This window comes from Marmota monax, unplaced genomic scaffold, assembly GCF_021218885.2.
Source record: "Marmota monax isolate L192 unplaced genomic scaffold, Marmota_monax_Labrador192_F-V1.1 WCK01_AAM20220418_F8-fsc00035, whole genome shotgun sequence".
NCBI classification, from domain to species: domain Eukaryota; kingdom Metazoa; phylum Chordata; class Mammalia; order Rodentia; family Sciuridae; genus Marmota; species Marmota monax.
Genome location: NW_026691961.1, coordinates 11,118,241 through 11,145,783, shown reverse-complemented (window position 1 = coordinate 11,145,783; position 27,543 = coordinate 11,118,241). Strand labels below are relative to the sequence as shown.

The 27,543-nt window shown below is 48.6% G+C and overlaps 2 protein-coding genes across 16 annotated transcripts in view; one reads left to right on the top strand and one right to left on the bottom strand.

Annotated features, from left to right (window-relative positions):
• The window catches only part of Dnaaf8 (dynein axonemal assembly factor 8), a 13,316-nt gene extending 12,041 nt beyond the window's left edge, over nucleotides 1-1,275 (bottom strand). For 2 of the 9 annotated variants that reach the window (XM_046444617.2, XM_046444610.2), the window contains exon 1: nucleotides 887-1,273. In XM_046444617.2, coding sequence (XP_046300573.1) covers nucleotides 887-925 — 39 coding nt within the window. In that variant the 5' untranslated portion in view covers nucleotides 926-1,273. Of the gene's footprint in view, nucleotides 1-886 lie in introns of all 9 variants that reach the window. The other 7 variants (XM_046444570.2, XM_046444575.2, XM_046444598.2 and 4 more) reach the window with 5 other exon arrangements.
• Nucleotides 825-27,543, top strand: Anks3 (ankyrin repeat and sterile alpha motif domain containing 3). 7 transcript variants are annotated; one of them, XM_046444514.2, is made up of 17 exons: nucleotides 825-894; nucleotides 3,815-3,986; nucleotides 6,748-6,946; nucleotides 7,148-7,269; nucleotides 8,848-8,929; nucleotides 12,178-12,313; nucleotides 17,620-17,778; nucleotides 19,365-19,502; nucleotides 19,906-20,012; nucleotides 20,327-20,503; nucleotides 22,460-22,584; nucleotides 24,910-25,051; nucleotides 25,457-25,629; nucleotides 25,982-26,067; nucleotides 26,619-26,702; nucleotides 26,949-27,040; nucleotides 27,181-27,543. In XM_046444514.2, the coding sequence occupies exons 2-16, from the start codon at nucleotides 3,817-3,819 to the stop codon at nucleotides 27,026-27,028; spliced, it is 1,980 nt and encodes a 659-aa protein (XP_046300470.1). In that variant the 5' UTR covers nucleotides 825-894; nucleotides 3,815-3,816; the 3' UTR covers nucleotides 27,029-27,040; nucleotides 27,181-27,543. The 7 variants fall into 7 exon arrangements, 6 of the variants coding, with proteins under 6 accessions (XP_046300470.1, XP_046300467.1, XP_046300480.1 ...); XM_046444511.1 differs by lacking the exon at nucleotides 825-894 and adding an exon at nucleotides 1,343-1,405; XR_006851694.1 differs by lacking the exons at nucleotides 825-894; nucleotides 26,949-27,040; nucleotides 27,181-27,543 and adding an exon at nucleotides 1,343-1,405 and having other exon boundaries at nucleotides 25,437-25,629.

Sequence of the window (27,543 nt, the reverse complement as noted above, 5' to 3'; positions counted from 1 at the left end):
AGGGCCTGCGTGCATGTGTGTGTACTACATGTAAAGGCTGCAGAGATATGTGTATCATAATGATGTATGTATATGAAAATGTACACATACAGACACCTACGTGGAAATATTCTCTATAACATAGATACTGTTTTTTCTATTTCATAGACAGAGAAGTTAGTAAATGGCAAAGAGAATTTGAATCAAAATTTTAAAATTTTGCCAGGTGAGCACGGTGGCATCTGCCTGTAATCCCAGAGGTTTGGGAGACTGAGATAGGAGGATCACAAGTTGAAAGCCAGCTTTAGTAATTTAGTGGGACCCTGTCTCTAAATAAAATATAAAATTGGCCTGGGGATGTGGTTCAGTGGTTAAGCACCCCCGGGTTCAATCCCCATACCAAAATAAATAAATAAATAAAAATAATAAAATTTAAAGTTAGGGGTATTTTCAAGCCTAATTACTTTACTGTATCTTTTTGGAATCCCCAACAGATCTGGTTTGGTGTCGCCGCTCAAATTGGCCCCTTGGACCCACACACTGATTAGCCTCTTTGTATCCTAGAGCCTAAAAGGCCTCGGGTTCCTCAGGAGACAAGGAGCTTTAGGAATGTGGGTGAAGGTCTGGGGAACCCCTGTGGCTGAGAGCCGGCTGAGCCTAAGAACTGGCCAGGGCAGCGGCAGGAGACTTGGCTGGGGGCTCCTGGCTTCGTCCGCGTCTGCAAAAGAGGGCAGGTGCTCGGTGTGTCCCGAGCCGGGGGCGGCAGAGGCGGGAGGCTTCTGCAGCACGCCCCAGCTCGGCCATTCAGGGCTCAGCATTTCCGGGGCAAGTGAGTCGCCGAGGTGAAGGGAGCCACCAGAGACCGACACGCTCCTCTGACGGGCAGGCAGAAGGCGTGGGGCATTACCGGCAGAGGTGGGTCGGAGGAGCGGAAAATGCCCAACATGTTTCGGGGGAAGGTGGCAGGTGGGGGGCTCTGTGAAGACCGACCCGACCGTGCGGTCCCGTGTCGAAGTCCCGCTGCGTCTAAGGTGGTTCCCAGCGGCAGCCCGTTAGACCCGCGAGGCGCCGGTTGCCACGGCGACTAGACGCCGCCGCTCCGCGGCGCCAGCCTTTGCCTTCCGACACCCGCGGCCCGTCCCAGCCGCGTCGGGCCAGCCCGCGCCTGCCCTCCGGTGGCCCTGACCCCGCGGGCAGATCCTCGCATCCGCACCGTCGCGCCGGCACTCGGAGAGCCGGTGGGCGACTAACCGCGTCCCACCCTGCTTCCTGCCCCAGGATTGGCTCCTGGGCCGGCGGAGGGGGCGGAGGAGCCCATCCCAGGACTCGGGGCGTCCCGGCATGCCTCGCGCGCTCCCGCAATTACTTCCGGGGCGAGCCGGGCCCCGGGGCGGCGGTCCGCGAGGAGCGGCTGGGGCCGGCGCAGGTAGGCTCCGCGGCGGCACCTGCAGCTTCGGGGCCCGGTGTTCGGGCGCGGCTGTGCGCTCGCCCGCGGGCAGGCCTTGGTGGCGCGGTGCCTGGCTCTGAGGCGCGGAGTGGGACGGCCCTGCGCGGGGCGGCAGGGTTCGCGCGCCTGCGGGAGGCGTGGAGCAACCCCAGGGCCGCGGGCGCGCGCTGTCGCCGGGTCGCCCCTGGGCTCCTGGACGGACCTCCTCCCGTGGCGTGGCAGCCCCAGCTTCAGGATTTTGAAATTCCTTATTTTAAAAGTAATAGATTTGGGCTGGGGTTGCACTTAGTGGTAGAGTGCCTGCCTAGCACATGTGAGGCGCTGGGTTCGTTCCGCAGCACCACGTAAAAATAAAATAAATAAAGGTATTGTGTCCATCTACAAAAAAAAAAAAAAAAAAAGTAACAGATTTAAGAATTTTACAAAATGGACAGGCGGAATGAGAGTGAAAGCCAGCGTGGCGGGCACCTGTAGTCCTGGCTTCTCTGAACGCCGAGTGGACGCGATCATCTGCTTGAGCTCAGGAGTTCAGGTCTTGGGGCTCAGGATGTAGCTAGGTGGTAGAATGCGAGCATGGTAGAGGCCTTGAGTGGTTTGATCCCCAGCACTCAAAAGAGGTCCCATCCCCAGTGCTATTTCCTGAAGTTTTGGAATTGAGGTGCAAAAGATTTTCTAGCTGCATACAGATAATTCATGAGATATATTCCTCAACATTGGGCAGCATCTGTTATGTGTGATATGTTATAAATCATAATAGATTTGTAGTTCTGTGGCTTATGAATTCTGCATAGGCTCCTGGAGACCTTGTTTGTTTCTTATTGTCCATCAGTGCTCTGCACTTCGCAGGTGTCAGATGTGAGTATCCAATAGGGAGACAACAGCCCCCAGCCTGGAGGAAGCTTTTGAGGTAGAAGGAACACACCCAAAGAAGACTGGTGGGATCTATTAAAAGAACTAGCACTTAGCTTTTTGGGATTCTTATCCAGGCTCTGTTGACTAGGTCTGTTCAGGATCAGGATTCTTACTTGCCTGTGAGAGGCCTGTGTGATTTCATGCTGGCTTGTGTGGGGAGGTGGTGGTTCCAGGATAGGACTCATTGCCCCATCACCTTTGCATGTGCTCTTGTCAAGGGCATGCAGGGTCTTTGTACCCCAGATGGGTGGCTTGTTTGTTGTTTAGTCACTGACTTTTGGAAGAAGGCTAGGATGCTTGGGAGTATTCTTCAGTAGAAGCTGAGGTTCTTTTTTTTTTTTTTTTTTTTTTTTTTTGATACTGGCAGTTGAACTCGGGCACTCAACCACTGAGCCACATTGTTTATTTAGTTTTTTTTTTTTTTTTTAAATGTGGTGCTGCAGTCGAACCCAGTGCCTCACGCATTCTAGGCAAGTGTTCTACCACCAAACCACAACCCCAGCACCCTCAGCCCTATTTTGTATTTTATTTAGACACAGGGTCTCACTGAGTTGCTTAGTGAGGCTGGCTTTGAACTTACGATCCTCCTGTCTCAGCTTCCTGAGCCACTGGGATTACGGGTTTGCGCCACTGCACCTGTCTTAGAAACTGAGGTTCTAATGGCTTCTGTGAGCTGCCATTGTACTTTTAGGACATCTGAAGGTGATATGGCCACCTTTTATCCTTTTCCCCCCCTCACTGAGTTGCTTAGCGCCTCCCTAAGTTGCTGAGGCTGGCTTTGAACTCGCGATCCTTCTGCCTCAGCCTCCCGAGCTGCTGGGATTACAAGTGTGCACCATTGCACCCAGCTTCCATGTGATTTTATTTTTTTATTTATTTTTTTTTTAATTTTAATATTTATTTCTTAGTTCTCGGCAGACACAACATCTTTGTTTTGCATGTGGTGCTGAGGATCGAACCCCGGGCCGCACGCATGCCAGGCAATCGCGCTACCGCTTGAGCCACATCTCCAGCCCCCATGTGATTTTAATAATAGCCCTTTGACATATCCTGTACTCGTTAGACAGGAATTAGGGACTGGAGATGCCTCATACAGTGCTAAATTTTGCTGTGACCCCAAATACAGAGTTCTTTCCCATCACTCCCAGGAACTGATTGGGTCAAAGGACCCGGCTAAATTTTTTTTTTTTTTTTTTAAATAACCCATTCATGAGATTTTCAGGTTTTCTGGAGCTTGCTGGAGAATCCCTTTTAGACTCTGAGTCCTGTGAATTAAAGAGAAAATACACTATAGTTAACCTCATTTTCAGTCTGACAGCAGGCTCACCAGTGTCAGCATGTTGGAGCTGCTGGTTAATGAAAGAAAACTAAGTCTTGGGGGTGGTCGCCAGGGCCCTTGGTCTCTCAGGGCAGTGATGTGGCTGGTGGCCTACTGCAGGTAGAAGTAAGACCTAACCCCTGGGCCTCCCTCCACAGCCATGTCCGAACTCAGTGATGAAGCCAGCGAGCCGGAGTTCCTGAACCGCAGCTTGTCCATGTGGCATGGGCTGGGCACACAGGTCAGCCGGGAGGAACTGGATGTCCACTTGGATCTTCACACAGCTGCCTCTATTGGCCAGTATGAGGTGGTGAAGGAGTGTGTGCAGCGGTAAGAGGTCTTGGGGAGTGTTCCTTTGCCTCACCTTTTGAGTAGGGTCCCAGTGGTGTTGGATCCCTCAAAGTGAGGCCTTGTACATGGTGTAGACCTCTGATCCTTGGGGGGCCACCAGCCAGCCTTTGTCAGTGGTAACTTTGCTGGGAGCTGGCAAAGAAGGTAGTTTTGATTTCGATGAAGAAGAAGATGGTTTAAAAGTTTATTGTAGGGTTATGAACATTGATTTATAGCTTACCTGAACCAGAGTAACCTTGGGGTTTTCACTGAATGCAGAAATGCCCAAATAAATAAGAATAAAGATAGAAAGCAATGTCCTTTGGCCTTCTTTTCCCATTTTAATCCATGGGGCCCTCCTCTCCCCTTCTGCACAGAAGAGAGAGGTCAGGCTTTAGGATGCCCGTTGAGGATGGCCTGACTTCACTGCATACAAATATTTCATCCTAGTAACACAGAAAGTCCTTTATAAGGCCCAGGCCTGTATCTTCCTGTGATTGCTGTGACCCCAAATTACAATGTGATTTTTTTTTTTGGTACTAGGGACTGAACTCAGGGGCACTCAACCACTGAGCCACATTCCCAGCCCTAGTTAGTATTTTATTTAGAGATAGGGTCTCACGGAGTTGCTAAGCGCCTTGCCATTGCTGAGGCTGGCTTTGAACTCACAATCCTCCTGTCTCAGCCTCCCGAGCCTCTGGGATAACAGGCGTGCGCCACTACGCCTGGCCACAGTGTGATTATTATTATTATTTTTAACATTTTATTTTTTAGTTATAGGTGGGCACAATATCTTTATTTTATTATTATTATTATTATTTTTAATGTGGTGCTGAGGATTGAACCCAGTGCCTCATCATGCCAGGCGAGCGCTCTACCACTGAGCCCCAGCCCCAGCCCCAGCCCCAGCCCCACAGTGTGATTCTTAAGGTGATTTTTGGAAAAGGGTTTACCCCTTTAGGTTCCACCATACTTTATGCTGACTGTTGCCATTTCACCTTTGGCAACTTGGTGAAGTAATAATGTCTGTCCATACCTCCCATGCCTTCTCTAATTCCTGGTGAGTCAGAGCAGAGCCTTGTATGGCCCTAGGTCTTCTGCTCCCAAATCATAGCCATCACTCAGAAATTGCTGGCCAAAGGATTTGTAGGACTCCTTTACTGAGTGGCCTTAGGGATAGGTAGTTGGGTATGTGGTCCGCATGTCCCCTCACAGGGTCACAAAGATCCCTGTTATAATTCTCCTTTGGAAATCTCAAGCACTTAAACCTTTGGGTGTCCTGTTAAAAAGTATGTTCCAGAATGACTCCACAGAGGAGAGGAGGGCCAGTGGTGGGACATTGTTTGTGCTGGCTGGTGCTTCACACAAGCTGAGAGGGGGGCTTGCTCACCATATGCCCTGACTGGGGCCTACAGGCAGGTGGCATTGGAGGGAGAACAGGAGCCAAAGGGGAGGAATGAGATGCTTTGTGGGAGCAGCTTCATCCCTTGCCATGGAATTGCCCCTTCCAAAAGGAGGCAGTGCTTGGCTGGAAAGGTCACTTAAGTCTCACCCCAGAGCAGCTCCACGGGGCTCTCCTGCAGGGTTGCCACTGCATTCCTGCAGTCAGGACCTTCTAGAATGTCTGCCTGGGCATGTGTCCCTCAGTCAGTAGGTGTTGCTAGTGAGTGGGAAATAATCACCTGGTGCAACTTAGTATGTGGATCACACATCATGTGGACTGATTGTGAGTTGTTCCCGTCACTAGAGGCAACAGTTGTGGGAGAGGCTGGGTGCAGTGGTGCACACCTGTTCTCCCAGCTGTTCAGGAGACTGAGGCAGGAGGTTTGCAAGTTCCAGTACAGCCAGGGCAATTTAGCAACACCCTGTCTCAAAAATGAAAAAAAATGGAGGTGACTGGGATGTAGCTCAGAGGTGGAGGCTTGCCTAGCATGGGCAAGGCCCTGGGTTCCATCACCAGCACCACGAAGAGAAAAAAAATTGTGGAAGGGGAAAGGCCCATGGCGTGTTAATGGTACACCTTGCTACTGGGAGTGGGTGGTATTTTAAAACGTCACTCACATAAAGTCTGGACTGGTAAAGTCCACACTATTTCTCCTATAGGGAAATGCATTTTCAGAATATTAGTGGAAAAATAGGATTTTCTGGTCACAGATTTTTCACATGTTTCTGTAGGTTGAAGTGCAGTGGTTCTTATTTGTTGTCTAAGTCCCTTTTTCCTCAAACCCTGTGTGCACCCAGCTCTGCACTAACAGACTGGTTATTGATTTGCTGATAGGTGGTCAGGGTGTCTCAGCTTCAGCTGTATTGACAAACCAGGCCTCTTGTCTTTGCCTTAGAGTTTCCTGTACACCACAGGGTGTTAGCAGCCTCCTGGCCTCCACCTTCTACATGTCAGTAGCTCCTTCCCCAGTCATGATTCCAAAAATGGCTCTTGACCTTGGTGAATGTCCCCTGGTTAAGTACCATCTGTCTAGCTGGTGGTATGAAAGAAGGTAATTGTTGGTCTTGGGCTAGGAGGAGGGGCAGGTGAGAATATGAAGTTAGAGAAGGAAGAGAGTTACTGAGGACTTTATAACGGTGTGCATACAAGCCACGGGGAACATTTCCCTGCCTGTCTTCCCCAACCCTGGGGATGTCTGGGGGTTGAGGACTTCTGCTTCTGGAATGTCAGCTGATCTGGCCTGGCCTGGCCCCTGGCTCTGGTGAACCCCAAATGTGAGACGGCTGGGCGTGTCTAGCGTATCTTGCGTTTGTTTAGGAGAGAGTTAGATTTGAATAAGAAGAATGGTGGTGGCTGGACCCCGCTGATGTATGCCTCCTACATTGGACACGATACCATCGTGCACCTGCTGCTCGAGGCAGGGGTGAGTGTGAATGTGCCGACCCCAGAAGGGCAGACTCCACTGATGCTGGCCTCCAGCTGTGGCAACGAGAGCATCGCCTACTTTCTCCTCCAGGTGAGCTACGAGGGGGCAAAGGCCCAGAAACCCGAGGGGCTCCCAGGCTGCCCTGGCAGGACATGAGGCACTGCAGGCCACAGTGTTCGTGCACGCGTGTGTAATCACTTTCAATTCTTTCAGCCTGCAGCCTGAAGGGCGCTGCTGTCCGCCCACCCACGTGGGGAAATGGTCCATAACCTGCACTCTGTTCTCTCAAAGCAAGGTGCAGAGCTGGAGATGAAAGACATTCATGGCTGGACTGCACTTTTCCACTGTACCAGTGCCGGGCACCAGCAGATGGTCAAGTTCCTCCTGGATAGCGGAGCAAACGCCAACGTAAGGTGATTGTGGCATCTTAACTGAACATAGGAGTAGGCAGGTCTCCTCACTCTAAGGAGGGCAGCCATAGAGGCAGCTAACCAGACATCAGGGCCACCCTGCCTTGGTGTGAGAGGTTAAGATGAAGGGACAGAATGAGTGGGCCTACCCATATATGTGACTTTACACTTATTTATTGGGACATTTGGTGCATCTTTCTAGGCTCCTGACCTCTTTTTCATTTTTTCTTTTTTGTGGGTACAGGGGATTAAACCCTGGGCTTTGTGCATGCTAGGCAAGCACTTTACCACTGAGTTACACTCCCAGCCCTTTATGTTTTAGACAAGTTTGCATCAAGTTATCCAAGCTGACCTTGAACTTGACAGTCCTCCTGCCTCAGTCTCCCAAGTTCCTGGGATGACAGGTGTGGGCCACTAAGTCCAGCTGTGAGTGGAATTTAAATGGCAAAAATGAAATGCTTATCCTTAGCCGGTATACCTATGGCCCCAGCAGTGCCAGAGCTGAGGAGGAGGACCCATTCCCCTGATGCTGTGCACAGCCCTCTGGCTGCTGCTGTCATCCATTTAAGACACACCATAATTTCTAATGACTCTAATAAATAAAAACTGTGCTAAAATTTAACTTGCCTATTGATTTTAAAACACATTCTGACTTCAGAGATGTTAAAGGGTGAAAAAAATATATGTGTGTTTTAGAATGGATGAGAAGCAGCATTTAGCATGTCTCCTGGCTTCTAGAGCAGCAGGAAGTGTGGGGAGAAGAATGAGCTGCCAGAGGGTGCTAAGCTCAGGGAGGAGAGGTGGGTTATTAGTAGGGGAGCCTTTTGAGCAGCTCATGAGGATGCTGAGTGCAGAAGATGGGATTTGGGTGGATGAGAGGGAGACAGCTTTCTGAGGAATGAGGAGCAGGAGCTGCTTGGTGACCATGATTACAGCGGGGGTTTAGGAGAAGTGAGTGAGGACAGCCTTAGAGGAGGGAAGTTGAGAGGCAGTAGACTCAGGAGAGTTAATGAAACTCGTGCATCACTCTTTAATCTCACCTCATTAGTTTTTTGGGGTGTGGGTACTGGGATTAAACCCAGGGGTGCTTAACTACTGAGCCACATCCCAGCCCTTTTTTATATTTATTTAGGAACATGGTCTCACTAAGTTGCTTAGTGCCTCTCTATATTGCTGAGGCTAGCTTCGAACTTGTGATCCTCCTGCCTCAGCTTCCGGAGCTGCTGCGATTACAAGCGTGCACCACTATGCCAGGCCTCTTTTTTTTTTTTTTTTTTTTTTGAGACAGGGTCTCACCAAGTTGCTTAGGGCCTCACTAAGTTGCTGAAGCTGACCTTGAACTTGTGATCTTCCTGCCTCAGCCCCTCGAGTTGCTGGGATTACAGGTGTGCACCATCATACCTAGCCAACCTATTCTTGAGAAAGTGCGTGCATGTGTGCCAGTGAGCACAAGAGGCCGCATGGGCATTAGCATGTACCGCTTTCTACAATCAGGGGTCTTGGCTTGCTTTTGTCTTTGGCAGGGGCACTTCTGCGTGGAGAACATATTTCTACTAATCACCTGCCTGTGCCATCTTGCAGGGAGCCAGTCTATGGATTTACTCCTTTGATGGAAGCAGCTGCTGCTGGCCATGAGATAATTGTGCAGTATTTTCTGAATCACGTAAGTGATCCAGTTTGTTAGCTTATAATTTTGTCACAGCAAATGAGGAATCATCACGGAAATAAGAACTATAACAATTTTCTTTTACACAGATGTAACTTTTCTTTATTTGGTCAATTCATTTTCCTTGTACATCCATTGATGCCAGTTATTGAGTGGTGCCTTGGGCATTAGGGGTACAGTGGTGAGTTAAAATCAACACCTGTTCCTATAATGATTTTGAGTATGCTCTTTAAATATTAAGGGAAAGTTGGGCTGGAATTGTAGCTCAGTGGTAGAGCACTTGCCTTGCAAGTGTGAGGCACTGGATTCGATCCTAGCACCACATAAAAACAAAGGCATTGAGTCCATACACAATTAAAAAATATATTTAAAAAAATATTAAGAGAAAATGTTTTAAAAAGTGAATAGCACTCATAATTTTATCACTTGGAACTTTTTTTTGGTACTGGGGACGGGATGGGGGTTAGGGGAACACTTTACCACAGAGCTACATCCCCAGGCTCTCCTCCTACCTCAGCTTTCTGAGTCCGTGGATTACAGGTGTATACCATCACATTTGGCTTCACATTTTAAATTTAATAGGTTCTAATAAAAAAACAAATTAGGGCTGGGGAAGTACCTGGGATTGATCCCCAGCCAGCAAAAAAAGAAAAGAAAAAAATGAAGAGACGGTTAAAAGATGGGCAAAGAAGATATGCACGTGAAAAAATGATCGACATCCGTAGTCTTCCTTAGACCTCTAAGATGTCTGTGATGAAGAGGGCAATACCAGGGGTTGGGGTGTGGAGAGATGGGGCCCCAGAGGCTGCTGAGGGAGAGCAGGCTGGCAGTTCCTCTTGACAGTTACACCTAGTTAACCAAGGCCAGGCCAGTTCTGCCTGAGACACATACCTGGGAGAATGGGAAACCTGCATCTGCATGGAAGCTCTTTCAGGGAGCTCCTAGGGATCGGGAGTGCCCAGAGCAGTGTTACTCACAGGAGCCCAAAGTGGAAACCCTGGTGTTTTGTTATGTGGTTTTTTTCTTAGTGGTGTTTCGTGCATACCTGTCCATTTTGCTGCGCTCTCCCACCTCCTGGGAATGGACAGGAGGTGCTCCATTGTTTGTTCTGATTCAATTCACTGACCTCTGTATGTTCTTTCTGGTTCTCACTATGCTAAATGTTGCAGCAAAAATCCTGAATTTTAGTATGTGTCCTTATTTATTCCCTTAGATTGGATTCCCAAAATGGAATTGCTGGGTCATGGGTTGTAGACTTCTAATGTTCTAAATTCCTCCTGTTCCTTTGCTCTCCAGCTTGGTGGTCAGCTTGCCACCATCAGATGTGAGACTATGGCTGAAGCTCTGGGTGTTTTGTTTTTTTAAAAATTTTTTTACTTATACATGGGCACAGTGTCTTTATTTTGTTTATTTATTTTTATGTGGTGCTGAGGATCAAACCCAGGGTCTCACATGTGCGAGGTAAGCGCTCTACCACTGAGCCCCAGCCCCAGACCCATCTGGGTGGTTTTTTTTTTTGAGATAGGGTTGCACTATGTTGCCCAGGCTTGCCTCAAACTGGAGATCCTCCTGACCCAGTCTCTTAAGTAGCTAGGATTGTAAGTATGTGCCACCACGTCTTGACAAGCTTTTATGTGTTTGTTTATTTTATTTATTTATTTTTTAGTTGTTGATGGATCTTTATTTACTTGTATGTGGTGCTGAGAATCGAACCCAGTGCCTCATACATGCTAGGCAAGCACTCTACCACTGAGCCACAACCCCAGCCCTTGACAGGCTTTTAAAGTTGAAAATTTACTGGACTTTCCCAGTTTCTTTTCTTTTCTTTTTTTAATTATTTTTTAGTTGGACACAAAACCTTTATTTCTTTTATTTTTTATGTGGTGCTGAGGATTGAACCCAGGGCCTTGCTCGTGCTTGGCAAGCACTCTACCACTGAGCCACAGCCTCAGCCTGGACTTTCTCAGTTTCATAAGTAAATAAGGTTATGTAGTTCATTTAGAAAATACAGAAAATTAGGAAGATTGGAAAAATCCCCATCATCTTCCTGCTTTAAAGATGTTAACATTGGGCTGGGGTTGTGGCTCTGCACTAGAGCGCTCACCTAGCACATGCAATGCCCTGGGTTCAAACCTCAGCACCACGTAAAAAAAAGGTAAAAAACAAAAACAAAAGTTAACATTTTCGGCATGTTTCCTCCTGGTGTTGCTTTCTTGCCCTGGCATTGTGTGAGGCTGTGGTTGTGATGCGTGTGTGGTTTCCTGGCCTGGTTCTTGCTGACCTTGGCCAGACCAGCTGTGAGTGTGTGTCTCCACTGAGGGTTGTGACGAGCATTCTCGTCTCTAGGTTCCCATTGCATATCTCTTGTGCTGAGCACTTTGTGCTTCAAACTCTGTATTTAGGGTCCTTAGGATAGTCATACACGTGAAATCTTTGCACTGAAAGACTTTAAGTACATTTTAGAGCTTTGCATAAAAGTGCCAAGTTCAGTTTCAGAGGGTGGTGTCCTTGTTCAGAGAACTCTCTAAAAGGCTGCTTCTGTGGTGAGAAGTGGAGCAAGCCAGACAGCTAGGTGCAGAGTGGAGGAGGGGTCCTGTGTGGCAGCTGCCGGCCACTCCCTTCTGCTTTGCCACTGAAGTGCAGCAGCCCCTCTCCATTCTGCATTTGCCCAGCACGACTGTGAACCTGGCAGGGAGAGTTGCTGCATATGTGAGGTGGCTTGGTGACTACTCCTGGGACATGGCCACAAAACCTCTCTCTTGTCATTAGGGGAGTGAGGGGCTGGGGTTGTGGCTCAGTGGCGGAGCACTTTGCCTCCCACATGTGAGGGTTCTATAAAAATAGAATAAAGAGGGGCTGGGGCTGGGGCTGGGCTCAGTGGTAGAGCGCTTGCCTTGCAAGCACAAGACCCTGGATTCAATCCTTAGCACCACATAAAAATAAGTGAAATAAAGGTATTGTGTCCAACTACAATTAAAAAATAAAAAATTAAAAAAATAGAGCAAAGATATTGTATCCAGGTGTAACTTAAAAAATATTTACAAAAAAAGAAAAAAAGGAGAGTGAGAGCAAAACTTGCTAAGTTGGCCAAATGTACCTCTTTCTCCCTGTCATACGGTGTCTTTCCCACCCTAGGAATGATCAGGAGCCTACAAACCTTGTCTTCTCATCCCTCCTGGGTGGCCCAGGGAGCGTGGGGACTCTGAGGGGGAGCTTCCTAACTCTCCTTTCATTGACCTTCACAGGGAGTCAGAGTGGACATGAGAGATCATAGTGGAGCCACGGCCCGGATGCTGGCCAAGCAATATGGACACATGAAGATTGTGGCCTTGATAGATAGTCACTCGCCTGCTCTGCCTAAGAACCTCTACCGGAGCCCAGGTACCTGTATTTGCTGCTCTGCTTTATGCATTCTGGGTCTCTCTCTGGCTGTGGAGGCATTCAGAAGAAGACAGCTGGCCTCCCTATTGGGAGGCCCTCTCTCCCCCAGCTCTTGCTCTAAGGAGAGAAAGACAGTCAATTAATGTGGAGAGTGGTCCCTGCCGGCCTGCTAATGTGCATAGCACAGGGAGTGTGGAGCCCCTGGGAAGTGGGGTAGGAGGGGAGCCTCACAAAGGCTTCTTTTCTGGGTTTTTTTTTTTTTTTTTTTTCCTTGTGGTGCTGGGGATTGAACCCAGGGCTTTGTGCATGCAAGGCAAACACAACTGGGGTATATCCCCAGCCCTGTTTTTTTTTAATTTTTGATTTATATTTTTGTGGTGCTGGGGATCAAACTCAGGGCCTTTCATGTACTAGCTCTATCATGGAGCTATATCCCCAGTCCTGTTTTTTATTTTTTTATTTTGCTGATAGTGTTCATTGCCATATGTATTGATCTTTATTGCCTGTGGATTTTGAATCAGAAAATTTTTCCCAGTCTGACATGGTTGTGCGCATCTGTAATCTCAGCTACTCAGGAGACTGAGACAGAGATCATACGTTCAAGGCCAGCCCAGGCAACTTAGCAGTACCCTGTCTCAAAACCCAAAACACAAAGGACTAGGGTTGTAGCTCAGTGTAAAGCTCCCTGGGGTCCAAACCTCGGTATTGTAAAAACACAGTCTCCCTAGGCCCTAGTTGTATAAAAATTCACCCATGAGTGAGGTACCCTTGTGGTATTTGTAATCCCAGTAACTCTGGAAGCTGAGGCAGGAAGATGGTGAACTCAAGGTTAGCCTCAGAAATTAGCAGGGCCCTAAGCAGCTTAGACCCTTTCTCAAAAAATAAAAAGGGCTGGGAATGTAGTGCAGTGGCACAGTGCCAATGGGTTTGATCCCTAATACCAAGAGGAAAATACCAAGACTTTCCAGGTTTACTGCTAGTCCTTGTGTGTTTGGTGCTGGGTGTCAAACCCAGGGCCTCTCAGAAGTGCTGTGAAGGTGCTTGTCCACTGGAATACAGCCCCAACCCTATGGTTTCATTTTTTACATTTAGATCCCTGATCCATTTATACTTTTTCTTCGCATGTCATGAAGTATGGATGCAGTTTTATCTTTTTATTTTTTTTCCTTTTCACTGGGGATTGGACCCAGGGAAGCTCTATCACTGAGCTACTTCTCCAGCTTTTTTGTAAAATTTTTGTATTGAGATAGGATCTTGCTAAGTAGTCCAAACTGTCCTTAAACTTTGCCTCAGCCTCCCACGTAGCTGGGATTATAGTTGTGCACCACCATGTCCAACAATTTTCTTCTTCCACGTTGCACCAGTATCACTTATGTAAAAAGCCAGCTTTGATCTAGTGGCTGGAGATGCGATCTTTGTTATCTACTGAATTTCCATTTTACCTGTGTTCTGTTCCACCTGTCTCTGTATTTGTGCCCACGAGCCACACACTGTTTGACCAGAAGCCTTTTGTAGCTAGTTTCACTCTGGATTAGGGCTGTTTCCCCTCACAGCTCAACCTTTTCATGTTTCTCTAGGTTTTGGGTGTGTTTGGTGTGTTTTCCCCCATGTGGATTTGAGTATCAACTTATCCAACTCCTTGAAAAGTACTATTTTTATTCAGATGGTGATAAATTTGTAGATTTACTATATCTTTATGTGGTTACATCATCCCATCCAAAAGAAAAAGAATGTGTTTGGTTCTCTTGTACTTTTGGGGCTTTCAGAAAGGTTTTAAATTTTTTTTCATATGCATTTTGCCTGTGTTTATTCTAAAGTATTTGACTGTCTTTGTTGCTGTCCTAAATGGGGTTTTTGCTACCATTGTATTATTTTTTTTTTTTAATATTTATCTTTTAGTTGTAGTTGGACAATACCTTTGTTTTATTTATTTATTTTTATGTGGTCCTGAGGAGTGAACCCAGGGCCTCCCACGTGCTAGGCGAGCGCTCTGCCACTGAGCCCCAGCCCCTCATTGTATTCTTAACTGCTTATTGTCAGTGTGTATGAAGGCAGTTGATGTCTCTGTGCTAATTTTGTACTCTGCCCTTACTGAATTCTTTCATTGTTCAAATTAGTTTATTATTGATTCTCTGGAACTCTCCAGGTTTACTATAGTACAAACTACAAATCAAGATAATCCTCTGCTTTGATTCTCGTGCCTGATCTTGGTGACACCTCTCATCTGTAGTGTTCAAGCATGACAGAGCACTAGTGCATGTCTTCACCTTGGTCCTGGTCTTGGTACAATGCCACATTAAGAGGCTGGCTATGTTAGGGAAGTCTCCATCCATTCCTGTATGTTTCAGGGTTTTTTGTTTTGTTTTTAAAAATAGGAATATCCTTTGCATTTTGATAAGGACTTATTCTTTTCTTGGTTTTTGTTTTGGGATGCTGGGGATTAAACCCAGGGGTCTCCATCACTGAGCTACATTCCCAGCCCTTTTTAAAATTTTAAAATTTGAGACAGGGTCTCACTTGAATTGCTGAGGCTGGCCTGGAACTTGTGATCCTGCTGCTTCAGATTCCTGAGTCTCTGAGATTATAGGTGTGTACCACTGTGCCTGGCTGTCAAGGACCTTTGTCTGCATCTGTGGAGATGATTGTGAATTTTATCTGTAGCTCTCTCAGTATTTGCATAAATCCCACTTGGTGAAAAAATCCTTTTTTTTTTTGGTACTGAGGATTGATCCCAGGGTGTTCTACCATCGAGCTATTTCCACAACTTTTTAAAAAAATATTTATTCTTAAGTTTTAGGTGGACACAATATCTTTATTTTACATTTATGTGGTGCTGAGGATTGAACCCAGTGCCTCATGCATGCTAGGTAAGCACTCTACCACTGAGCCACAACCCCAACCCCACCTTTTTTTTTTTTTTTTTTTAGTTGTAGGTGGACACAATACCTTTATTTTATTTTTTGTGGTGCTGAGGATCAAACTCAGTGCCTCATGCACACTAGGTGAGCACTCTACCACTGAGCCACAACCCCAGCCCTATTTCTACAACCTTTTTTTTTTTTTTTTAATTTTTAAACATTTATTTTTTAGTTTTCGGCGGACACAACATCTTTGTTTGTATGGGGTGCTGAGGATCGAACCTGGGCGGCACACATGCCAGGCGAGCGTGCTACTGCTTGAGCCACATCCCCAGCCCCTACAACCTTTTTATTTAAAAAAATTTTTTATTTTTTAAAATATTTTTTTGGAACTGGGTATTGAATCCAGGGACACTTAGCCACCGAGCCACATCTTTAGCCCTTCTTTATTTTTTATTTTGAGACAGGGTCTAACTAAGTTGCCCCGGCTAGTCTTTAACTTGCGATCCTCCTTCCTCAGCCTCCTGAGTAGCTGGGAGTATAGGCGTGCACCAGCAGGCCCGACTTGGCCTAATTTTAATCTGATGGCATGATTCCACCCTGGCTTCTTTTTTCCATTGGCCTGCTCCCCACTTGCCCATTCATTTATTTTGAACCATTCTGAGAATGTGTGGGATGTTCCATTTCCTATAGCCACTTTACGTCACTCACTTCCTCCTTGTTTCTGTTTTCACATAACTTCCTTTATCTGCTCAGATGGAACCATATTTTCCTCGCAGTGTAGGTCTTTGCACGTACAGGAAAGAGTGGCCTTCCTGGTCTCTCGCTCTGTGATTCACTTACGCCAGCAGTTCATATCTGAAGGGGCTGGTCTGCCTCCTCCCAGAGCCAGGCACACAGCCAGCCACCTTTCCTGCTCGGGATCATCTATAGTAAATACTACATCATAGAGTATTTATAGTATACTATAATATCCATATTTATAGTAAATACCAGCTCAAATAATCTTGCCAGTTCCTCTTTTACATGCCTCAGTTGTCTCTCAAAAGAAGAATCAAACTGGCGGTGGTAGTGCACACCTGTAATCCTAGTGGCTCAGGAGGCTGAGGCGGGAGGATCACAAGTTCAAGGCCAGCCTCAGAAATTTAGTGAGGCCCTAAGCAACTTAGCAAGACCCTGTCTCTAAATAAAACATAAAAACGGCCAGGCGCAGTGGTGTATATCTATAATCCCAGCAGCTTGAGGGGCTGAGGAAGGAGGATTGTGAGTTCAAAGCCAGCCTCAGCAGATTAGAGTCACTTAGCAACTTAGTGAGATCCTGTTTCTAAATAAAATATGAAAAAGGATGTATCTCAGTGATTAAGCACCCCTAGGTTCAATCTCTACTACCAAAAAATAAAATAACAAACAGGTTTTGGGGGCTGGGGTTGTGGCTCAGCAGTAGAGTGCTTGCCTAGCACATGTGAGGCCCTGGGTTCAATCCTCAGCACCACATAAAAATAAGTTTTTAAGGAAGGGCAGCAGAATAGAATAGACAGTATGATTGATGTATATACATTCCATGTATGTATTATATATCAAAATGCATTCTACTGTCATGACTAAAAAATAAATAAATAAAAATTTAAAAAAAAATAAGTTTTTTAAAAAGGTATTAAAAAAAATGGGTTTGGGATGTGGCTTAGTGATTACGCACCCCAAGTTCAATCTCTGGTACTAAAAGAAAAAGAAATAGTATCGATGATCAAGGGGAGCCCTATACAACTAAATCCCCAAATTTTGTGTTAAAGGTACATGATTAAACCGGGCATGGTGGTGTACACCTGTAGTCCCAGCAGCTCAGGAGGCTGAGGCAGGAGGATCACAAGTTCAAAGCCAGCCTCAGCAAAAGCCAGTCGCTAAGCAACTCAGTGAGACCCTGTCTCTAAATGAAATACAACATAGGGCTGGGGATGTGGCTCAGTGGTTGAGTATCCCTGAGTTCAAACCCTGATACCAAAAAAAATAAAAAAGTTGTGTCTGATATTAGTATATTTTTATGAAGAAATGTATTTACTTATCCCTTTAACTTAGAATGAAATTTTGTTCCTTTTTGAAATACTGGGGACTAAACCCAGGACCTCTTACATGCTAGGCAAACCCGTCACCATTGAGGTCCACCCTCAAAATTTCTAATCACAAACAATACAGACTTGTTATAAAAAATTTTGTAAACCCAAAGAGAGGAGTAAGAACTCAAGTCCCCTGTCACAGCTAACTTAACAGCTCCTTGTGGCCCGAGCAGGGACTGGCCAGTCCTGGCATTTGTCACTAGTCAAGTTCTGGTAAACACACTTCCCTTCTTTATTTAGGAATATTAGTTATGATTGTTTTTCCCATTTTACTGTAAAGACTAGTGAATCAGTCCATCATGGAACAGATCATCTTAACTTTGTGTTTGGCCCACAGAAAAATATGAAGATCTGAGCTCTTCGGATGAGTCTTACCCTGTTGCTCAGAGACAGAGGCCCTGTCGCAAGAAGGGCCTCAGCATCCACGAGGGGCCTCGCGCCTTGGCCAGGATCACAGCAATTGGACTTGGAGGCGAGGCCCCGCAGCCCCACGGTGGTGAGCAGTCCATACTTCCAGAGGGCCCTTTGGTGTTGCATCTCAGGATTCTCTCCTGACAGAGAGGGGACAACACTCAGACCCTGGCCTCAGGCTGCGGTGGGACAGCCTCTGATGCTCAGGGAGATTCAGAACTGATCCCAGTGATGAGGGTGTGAGTTGCTGGTTAGCTCTTGGGTGTGGGTTTATCTCCTTTTCATTGGGTAAAACTAGCAGTTTTTCTTCTGCTGTGGAAATGAAGCTAGCCCCTGATTTCCTTCAGTGAGTGGGTGGGTCCACATTGGGGACATGTAAAGGGCCTTCCCTGGCTCTGCCCACATCCCCTGGGCAGAGACACATTCGCCTCCAGGCCGCGAAGGCTCTGCCTCTGCTCCTCTTGAGGTATTGATTTTTTTTTCTTTTTAAATATTTATTTTTTAGCTGTAGTTGTCACAATATCTTTATATTATTTATTTGTATGTGGTGCTGAGGGTCGAACCCAGGGCCTCGCACATGCTAGGTGAGTGCTGTACCGTTGAGCCACAACCCCAGCCCTGAGGTGTTTTTTTTGTGGTGGTGGTTTTTGAGATGGGCTCTTGCTATGCTGCCCAGGCTGGCCCTGAGCCCCTGGGCTCAAGTGACCTTCTGGTGCTCCGGCCTACAGGTGAGCACCAGCGGGCCTGGCTGTACTTGTTTTCCGTGGGCCAGTGTATTCAAAGGTCATGTTTTGCATTGCTACTGTTAGTTTTTAGCTCAGGGCTTTTTTCTTTTTTAACCAGGTATCCTTTTAGCTGGACTTGATCGATTCAGGGGAACTGATGACTTCTAAATGCCCATGGTTTTTTTTTGTTTGTTTTTGTTTTGTTTTTAAAGAGAGAGTGAAAGAGAGAGAGAATTTTTTAATATTTATTTTTTTTTAGTTCTCGGCGGACACAACATCTTTGTTTGTATGTGGTGCTGAGGATCGAACCCGGGCCGCACGCATGCCAGGCGAGCACGCTACCGCTTGAGCCACATCCCCAGCCCATAAATGCCCATGTTTAAAAAAGCCACAGGGGATACACACCTGGTGTACGGGGGTGGGTATGAGGGGGAAGTAGGTGTTCCCAGCTAGCAGGAGCACCTTGTGGGTGGCTTCTTTGGCTTAGGTGCCTGTAAATCTGGCTGGCTGTTCTCACTTTTCCCCTTGAAGAAGCAGCAGTGAGGACTGGGGTTGTGGCTCAGTGGTAGTGCACTTGCCCAGCACACGTGAGGCCCCGGGTTTGATTTTTCAGCACCGCATATAAGTGAGTGAAATAAAGGTCCATCAACAACTAAAAGATATAAAAATAAAAATTTTTTAAAAAGTGAGGGGACTGTAGAGGCCCTGGCCGCTGGCTCCGCCCTGCCAGGCTCTTACTGAGACAGGCTGGTCTCTAAAACCCTCACAGCCTCTTTCCTCACTTGCCAACTACAGATGACAGCCATAGCCAGGGGCCACAAGGTTCCCCGCCTGCTGCCTGCGTCCTGGTCCCCTCACCTGAGAACCCCCGAGGCTGGTGCCCCTAGAACAAGGGCCTGTCTTTACTCTCATATTCTGTGGGTCTGTTGCCCCATTGTATACACAGAGCAGCTGCCTCCACGGGGCTACATGACCTTCACCACCAGTGATGAGAACCCCCTGGAAGGTGAAGGCCTCTGCTACCGGGACGTCACCTCCCCCATCAATGAGCGGGACGTGGAGAGCAGCAGCAGCAGCAGCCGGGGTATGCCTCCTGCCCGTCCTGCTGGGCTCCCCTGAGCAGGAGACATTACAGAAGGCCCTGGTTCTTGGGAGGAAAACCAGAGTCTGCTGTGGGGCAGGTGAGGAGGGCTTCTGGGCCAGAGCCCATGCAGGCCGGTCTAGAAGGCCCTCACAGCCATTCTGTGGAGGGAGACGTGTTTAGTTTGGTGCTGTTCTCGGTGCTTGGGATTTATCAGTGCACAGAAAGGACAAGTACCCTGCCCACCTTACTGGGGGGCTCTAGGACATACAGCAGGAAGCTGAAGCAGCGCTCAGCTTGGAAGGAGTTGCGGAAAGCTGGCTAACCAGGCCCAGGCACAGGCTCTGGGGCGCCCCCTCTGCCCTCCCCGGTGAGGCCTCTCAGGCATCCTGTCTTCTGTTCCCAGAGGAGCCTGTTTTCTGTGCCAGCCTCGGGGCTGTGCGAAGCAGCAGCAGTGAGGGCCTGTTGAGAGCCCAGGGGCTCAGCAGTGAAGCCTCCCTCGAGAGCAATGAGGTGATGTCTCCCCTCTCCCGTCTCACTCCCCTCCCTTCATGTCTTGGGGCTCCTTCACAGTTCACTGGGAATGAGCCAGTCTGATAATGAGTATCTAGTGCAGTCTACACTGTGCTCAGAACACACCAGAGGCACCGTTGGGGGCTCGCCCTGGCGTTACCAAGGAGGCCTCCGTGGCTGGTGGGGGGTGTTTGATCAGTGCTTCAGGTCTCACCGTCCTACAAGGGCAACAGCACAGCTAAGCCCGGAGCTGGGAGCAGGGCAGGGCTGCAGCCCGCAGTCACATTTCTCCCAACACACACCTCTTGCCACAGGATTCAGATCATGTCCGTAAAAGCTCCGTTCGCAGACAAACCAAGAGTTACGTGAAGACCAAGAATCGTTCCAGCACCAGTGATGGCCAGTGGCCTCCCAGCTCTGGGACTTGTGGAACAGCCTGTTCCCCAAGATGTGTGCCCCAAGCTGAGAGGTCATCCTACACAGGACCCCAGGTAAGACCGCTTGTCAATCTGGTGATTATACTCTTGGAAAGATGGTGCTTTTGTGATTTGAGAGGCACTTCTTTTTTTTTTTTTTTTTTAACAATATAAAAATATTGTTCACTGGTTTATTTTTCCAAATGAGCAATAGGCTATTTACAAATAAGCAGATCTCCAATGATGTGTATTAAAATGGCAAGCCTATTACCTGTTTGAAATCTAAATGAAAAAAACTTAAGGCACATTTGATCTATGAGTTAAAAACAAACATTCTGGTGTAACGACAAAGTCATTTCACTTTTGTCCCCAAAACACATGAGCACCAAGAACACTTAATATTTAGTAAAACAGGAATGTGAAAATTAAGAAAGGGGTAAAGTCTCTTCAAAAGGAAATCTTTGGAGATCGGTTTACTGCAAATAAAACATACTAACCACACTCCTGGTACACATAAATACTAATACTACCAGGTACTCAAGAAATGGCAGAATTCAAAACAGTGGATATTAAATAAATTAAAGGTATTCAGATGCCAAGGATAAAATAAACAGTAATTAAAGAATGAAATAACCATCTCCACAACAGACAGGACAAAGTGAATGAAACCAAATACACCTCCCCCCATGTTTTCATTAGGATGTTTTTGTTTGTTTAGCTTGCATACATTAGAATTATTACAGTAATTAAGAGAGGCGCTTCTTATGTACGTGTAACAGGCCAGGCACTGTTGAGGACAGAGTGCTGGTGGGTTTTCTAGATGAACTCCCTAACAGTCAGCGGCCTAGATGGAGCGGTTTTCACCTCCTCATGGACGGGATTGCACTCTGTCCCCTTACTGTCCACGTCAAGTTGGCCTCCTCAGCCTTAGGGAACAGATTTCAGAGCTGCCTCCAGAAGTCAGTGATGAGATGCTTATGAAGTGGGGACAGCATGATAGCACATGATGAAAGGTGCAGCAGCCCCTTCCTTGTGGCAGGCCACCCTGTGGAGCAAGCTGGGGGTTACCAGTGTAGTTCTGGTGCTCTCCTGCCCTGTGGCAGTATGAACGGTACAAATATGTAAGCATTGCTGGCTCCATTGAGAGTCCCCTCTCGGGCCTGTGGGCAGGTGCACCTTCAGTTCCTCAAACACAAGTTGATTGGAGAGTTTATGGTCCTGTGGAATTGTGAAGCAACCACCTTGGAAAATTTGGTCCTTCATTCAAAGCAACAAAAACTTGCACAATAGAAATTCCAAAGTTGAAAAGTGCTACTGAAATAAAAATTTCACTAGCTGAGTCCAAGAGCTGATTAGAGCAGGCAGAAGAATTAGCAAATTGACTTGGGCTATCTGAGGGTGTCTGGTCTGAGAAACACAGAATGAAGAGATGTGAGCAGAAACTGTGATGTGTCACCAGACACCAACGTGCAAGGAGGGAGGGACAGAGGAAGCATGTAAGGAGCAGCCTGGCCTTCCCAGGTCCCACCAAGAGCATGGGTCTGCACACCAGGGCTTGGTGCTTTGCAAGTAGGAGATGTGCATGTAGACAAGCAGGCATGAAACCCTCCAAGAGGAGACTCCCAAAAGGAACCAGAGCCAGGACTCATCACCAGGGATTCTTAAAGGCTCCATTGTCACCTTTGTGGAATTGAGCAGTTGCCACACGCAGCAGTCAAATGTCCAAGGGAATATGAGAGAAAAAGTAATAGCAGTGAGCAAGAAGTCTTGGAATGTGCCCCTTCTTGGCCTCCTCAGCCCCAGTTGTACATCCAGACTCCCTGTTCTGCCTGATGTACTGCAGGCAGAGGGGTGGCATGGAGCCTCTACCCACAGGCAAATTGTCCCAGAGCTGAGCTTGGGGATTCAGTGGGCTCAGACCAGGTTGCACCTTGAGGAAGGGGGTGTTAGGAGAGGAGGAGCCTGGTTCTGCTCGGCAGCCGCCGCTCCTGCCCCAGCTTCCGGCTCCTGCATGTCTCTTGGGCCCTCTAGGATCTTGCAACACTGCTGGAGCAGATTGGCTGCCTGAAGTACCTGCAGGTGTTTGAGGAGCAGGATGTGGACCTCCGCATCTTCCTGACCCTCACTGAGAGTGACCTGAAGGAAATCGGTATCACGTAAGTCCCAAGGGCCACCTCCAGCCTCACCCCATTTCAACCAAACATTCTGGAGCCAGATTACATCTTGTTTCCTGGCACTCAGCCCAGCAGGCAGAGAAATGCCATCAGCTAGACTTGCTCTATCCAGCGTCCTCTGTCCCTCTTGCTCAAACAGAGGGCCCCTCAATGGCCCTCTGACACCACTACATTCGAGGCCCTTGGACGTTATCTGCCAGTTTTTTGGGTTTTTTTTTTTTTTTTTGTATTTAGGGTTTTATTACTTCTATTACTTTTCTCATGATCAGAACATTAAGAATTGTACAGGTTGGGCTGGGGCTGGGGTTCAGTGGTAGAGTGCTTGCCTAGCACGTGCAAGGCTCTGGGTTTGATCCTCAGCACCACATAAAAATAAATAAATAAAGGTATTGTGTCCAACTACAACTAAAAAAAAATTAAAAAAAAAAAAAAAAAAAGAATTGTACAGGTAATCGTCACATTTCCACCAGAGGTAGTAATTCACAGCATGGGCTTATTTTTCAAGAGCTTGAATGTGAAATGTTTTAACATAAAAACAAAATAAGTATAGGTCTTTTGTCTTGAAACATCCCCTTTGCATCCAATTGAAGTTAATGTCGTTAATGCTCCTTCCTTGTGAGTGAAGGGCTCTCCCTCCTTACCCTGCCTGCCATCAGGCCCTGGCTCCGGCTCCTGTGTCCTCAGGAGGCGTCCAGACACTGCCTCGCATCCTTGGTTTTCTGCACGACTCCCTGAGTCTTCCTTGCAGGAAGGTCCCTCCACTTTTACTATCTTGGAATGTCTTAAAATTTTTCCCTCATTTTTAATATTTATTTTTTAGTTTTAGGTGGATACAATATCTTTATTTTTATGTGGTGCTGAGGATCGAACCCAGTGCCTCATGTGTGCTGGGCGAGCGCTCTACCGCTGAGCCCCAGCCCCAGCCTCCCTCACTTCCAGTTAGAGGGTTCTTGCTGCCTACTTTCTCCTGGGCACTGCGGTGGATGGGCCTCCTGGCCCCCGGGCCTGTGGCGAGAGCCCTGCTGGCCTTCCCTGTGTGCTCTCACGCATGGTGAGCTGCTTTCCTTGTGCTGCCTCAAGGGTCTGTCTTCTGGAAGTCGGGTGGGCGTGCCCTGGTGTCGCTGAGGGCGTCGTGTGGAGGTTCGCGGGTGTTACTCACGTCTTTGATCAAGTTTGGACTATCTCGGCCATTCGTTCTTCAGTGCTCTCCTGGCGCCTTCCTGTCCGTCTCCTGGGATTCCCACAGTGTGGAGTGGGCACCCTGGTGGTGCCCCACAGCTTCTTCAGTCTTTTTTGTTTCTCAGACTAGATAATTTCCATTGCTCAAATCTGCCTTTGAATCTCTCCAGTGATTTCTTTTTTTTTTTTTTTTTTTAGTTATTGTACTTTTTGGCTCAAGTTGCTTTGGTTTCTTTTTCAGTTTCTCTGTTAATAGTTCTACTTGGTTTTGACCTTCTCCACGTCTTTTAGTTCTCTGAGCACTTCTAAGATAGTTGTTTTAAAGTCTTTGTCTAGTAGAGATGTGTCAGGTTTTCTTCCGGGATGGTATCTTGTTTTTTATTGACTCTTTGTCCTATAGTTTTTTTAGTGTTGGAAACAGGACATTTGTCTCATAACGCAGTCACTTTGGAAATCAGGGTCTCTACCTTCCTCAGGGTTGGCTGTGTTTTATTTTTTGCTGTGGGCTTCTCGGGCTTTTTCTGAGCCTGTGCCTTTGTCTGGGCATGTGGTGATTTTCTGTAGTTGCTTTTGAATGTCCTGGTCATAACTGGCCAACAGAAAGACGAAGAAAAGGCACCACCCTTTAAAACCCCTCAGGAGCCACTGCAGCCAGCATTCAGGTCAGGGCTTGCAGCATGGTCACGGCCTCCGTTTCTCTGATCTTTGGAGGACAAGATCTTCACTGCCCACCCTGGTTGCCATAAGCTGCAGGGCTGAGAGACTGGGCCTGGGTAATTCCACTGTGCTGGGAGATGAACTTAGACTGACTGCACCTGCCACCAAGGTCTTCTGTAGACTCTAGAATGCAGACTCACATTCTGCCAGTGCAGGTGTCTGGGTGGTGGGGAGACAGATTCCTGGTGATATGGAATCCTCTGTGGACTCATGAGCAGGCAGACACTGTTGTCCATAGCCCTGGGGCCAGCAGCAGAGGCTTTTAGCAGCTGTTTCTGTCCTTGCCCCAGGATCCCAGGTGATCCTTTAGAGCCAAGGGTTCCCCAGGGCACAGCCTTGGTGGCGGGATGGCTCATGGAGTCCCTATGCACGTAGCACATGCTGACAGGCATCCTTCTCTGACCCCTGCAGGTTGTTTGGGCCTAAAAGGAAGATGACCTCTGCCATTGCCCGCTGGCACAGCAGTGCCCGTCCCCCAAGTGATGCCCTGGAGCTGGCCTATGCTGACCGACTGGAGGCCGAGATGCAGGAGCTTGCCATCCAGCTGCACAAGGCAAGTGGGGGAGAGGGAAGGAGTGTGTGCCAGTGTGGCTTAGCAGTACCTGGAGTTGTACCTCGGCATGGGCAGGGGACGGGGCAAGACCCAGAGTCAGCCAGGGAAACAGCCAGACACACAAGTGGATGCTGCCACACAAGGCGGGAGGCTCAGAGGGGACATGAGGAAGGCAGGAGGTCAGGTGGACGCGAGAGAAGAGCCACTGAGGGTGAGGACCAGAGAACAACAGCTGTGGAGGAACTGGGTTGTAAAGGACAGGGGACCAGGGGAGCAACACCCAGCAGCTCAAGGATGGGGACGGTGTCAGGTGGGGCAGACTCCAGGCTCCTTAGGGAAGCCCAGCCCCAGGGGACTCTGCTCCCTCTTGCTTTGCTCCCTCCAGCCCAGCCTCTCTCCCTGCAGCGCTGTGAGGAGGTGGAGGCCATGCGTGGCCAGGTGTCCCAGGAGCAGGAGTTGCGGGCTGTGGTGGAGAGCTGCCTGTTGGAGCAGGATGGCGCTCGCAAGAACGTCCACACCCAGCTTCAGGAGACCTGGGCCCTGGCCCAGGGTGCCACCCTTGTCCTGGAGCAGCTACGGTGAGTGGGCTCAGAGCTTTCCAGGGGCAGACGCATTAGTCTGTCTGCCAAACTGCAGAGGAACTTGCTTTTGTGGGGACTCACTGCCATCACCCCCCACCAATTCTTCAAGCAAGGTGTGGGTTCAGGCCTGGTTCTCAGTGCCCCACCCGTTCTGCCTTGGCCCTGGCTCCAGCAGGGTAGACCCAGGCAGCAGTAAGGACCGTTTCTCTCCTGCTTCTCAGTGGGGCTTTCCTGGGGTGCTTGCCAGCAGCTGTGGGGACAAAACAGCTCTCCTTACCCTTGGGGACATGGGCAGAAAGGCTTTTGGGGAGGCTTCTGCCTCACTAGCACTTGGTTTTGCATCTGGCAGAGCCTGTCAAGCTGAACTGTCAGCCCGAGTGAGGCAGGACCAGCCCTACAGTGCGACCACCCTGGGCCCAGGCCACCCATTGGCAGGTAAGGAGACAGTAGCCTCTGGAGGGGCAGAGGGGTAGGAAAGGAATCCCCCAAACCGAGCTTCATCCAGAGTCTTTTGGTGGCTTTCACGTCAGCACCTTACCCACCCAGGTCCCTATACCATTCTCAGGTCCTGGGAAAGGTTCCCCAGAGAACCAAGCTTGCTTTCTCACCAGTGAGGGGAGATGCCATCCCTGGTGGTGGGAGGTACAGTCCCTACAGTGTTGAGAAGACCCCTTTGTGGCCAACTGTGCTGTTCAAAACCTCTAGTGACTTTTGCACTCCACCTGGGTGGTAAGCTGGGGCCACTTCCCAACCAGTAATTAGAACTTTGGTCAGCAAGTAGGAGGTCATGGGTCTTTCTAGAAAGCCTCATAGACTCCCAACTAGAGAGGTCAGGACAGGCACAGGCCACCCCTGCCTCAGCCTCTGGGGATTGCTGTGGTACCAGTAGTTAGGTAAGGAGGGTCTCCTGGTCATTAGAGCTTAGGACAAAGGTAGGGCCCCAGGCGGGAAAACACCCCAGAACAGCACAGCCCTCTGTACTACAGACTCCAAAGGCTGGCATGCATCCCTGCAGGCCATGAGCCTCCCTGAGCTGTCGGGAGCCCTGGAAGACTGTGTCCATGAGATGGGTGAGTCTTCAGAAGGGCAGCAAGGCCTTGCCCCACCTGGGCACCAGATTTTGGTGGGAGGGAGGCAGGGGGAGCCCTTCCCAGGGACAGCAGGTTTGAGTATTTCCACCCTTAAGTTGGCCTTGTGGCTGGGGCCATTCCTGCTCTGGGGCAGGGCCTGAGCCCAGGAAGAGAGACTCAAGATTATCCATTCCCAGTTCCCTTCCTCCCTGCTGCAGAGCACAGACTGTCGTGTCACCTCCTTAGGACGAGCACTGTGCTCAGTGACCCAGAGCCTGGAGAAGCTGCAGGTGCTCAACGGGAAGGAGAAGTGGCGGGATCCCTAACCAGGAAGGATGGTGAGAGTCTGCCCAGGGCTGCGTCTGTGCCCGGCCACAAGCCTGCAGCATCAGGGACCTGCTCTAGCAACCTTGGTGCAGTGGGTGTTGCGGTCCTCAATCTTCCTCTCCTCTCTCACCAGGGCCTTTCTGTTTTTCAGAATCTGACGTTGGGTGATCGATCCACCCTGAAGTTGTGTGCCAGGAAGACCAGAGGGCAGGCCAGGCCCAAGGTGGGGCTGACAATCAGGCCCCAGGGAGCAATCTGCAGACAGAGGCGGAACTGGGGCTGTGGCCCCTGCCAGGCAGCAAAGTCAGCACTGAGGAAAGGATGAGGGCTTCTCACCCAGAATCCGGTGGTGAGGCCCTGAGCTCATGGGCTGCCATGTCCAGACCAGGCAGGCCCTGGAGAGACGGTATCCCACACAAGTAGGCACCTCACCAAGGTCTGACCTCAAGGTGAGGACCAGGATGCCTAGAAAATGTGCCATTTGTTGGAGAATAAAATTTACATTGGCTGATAA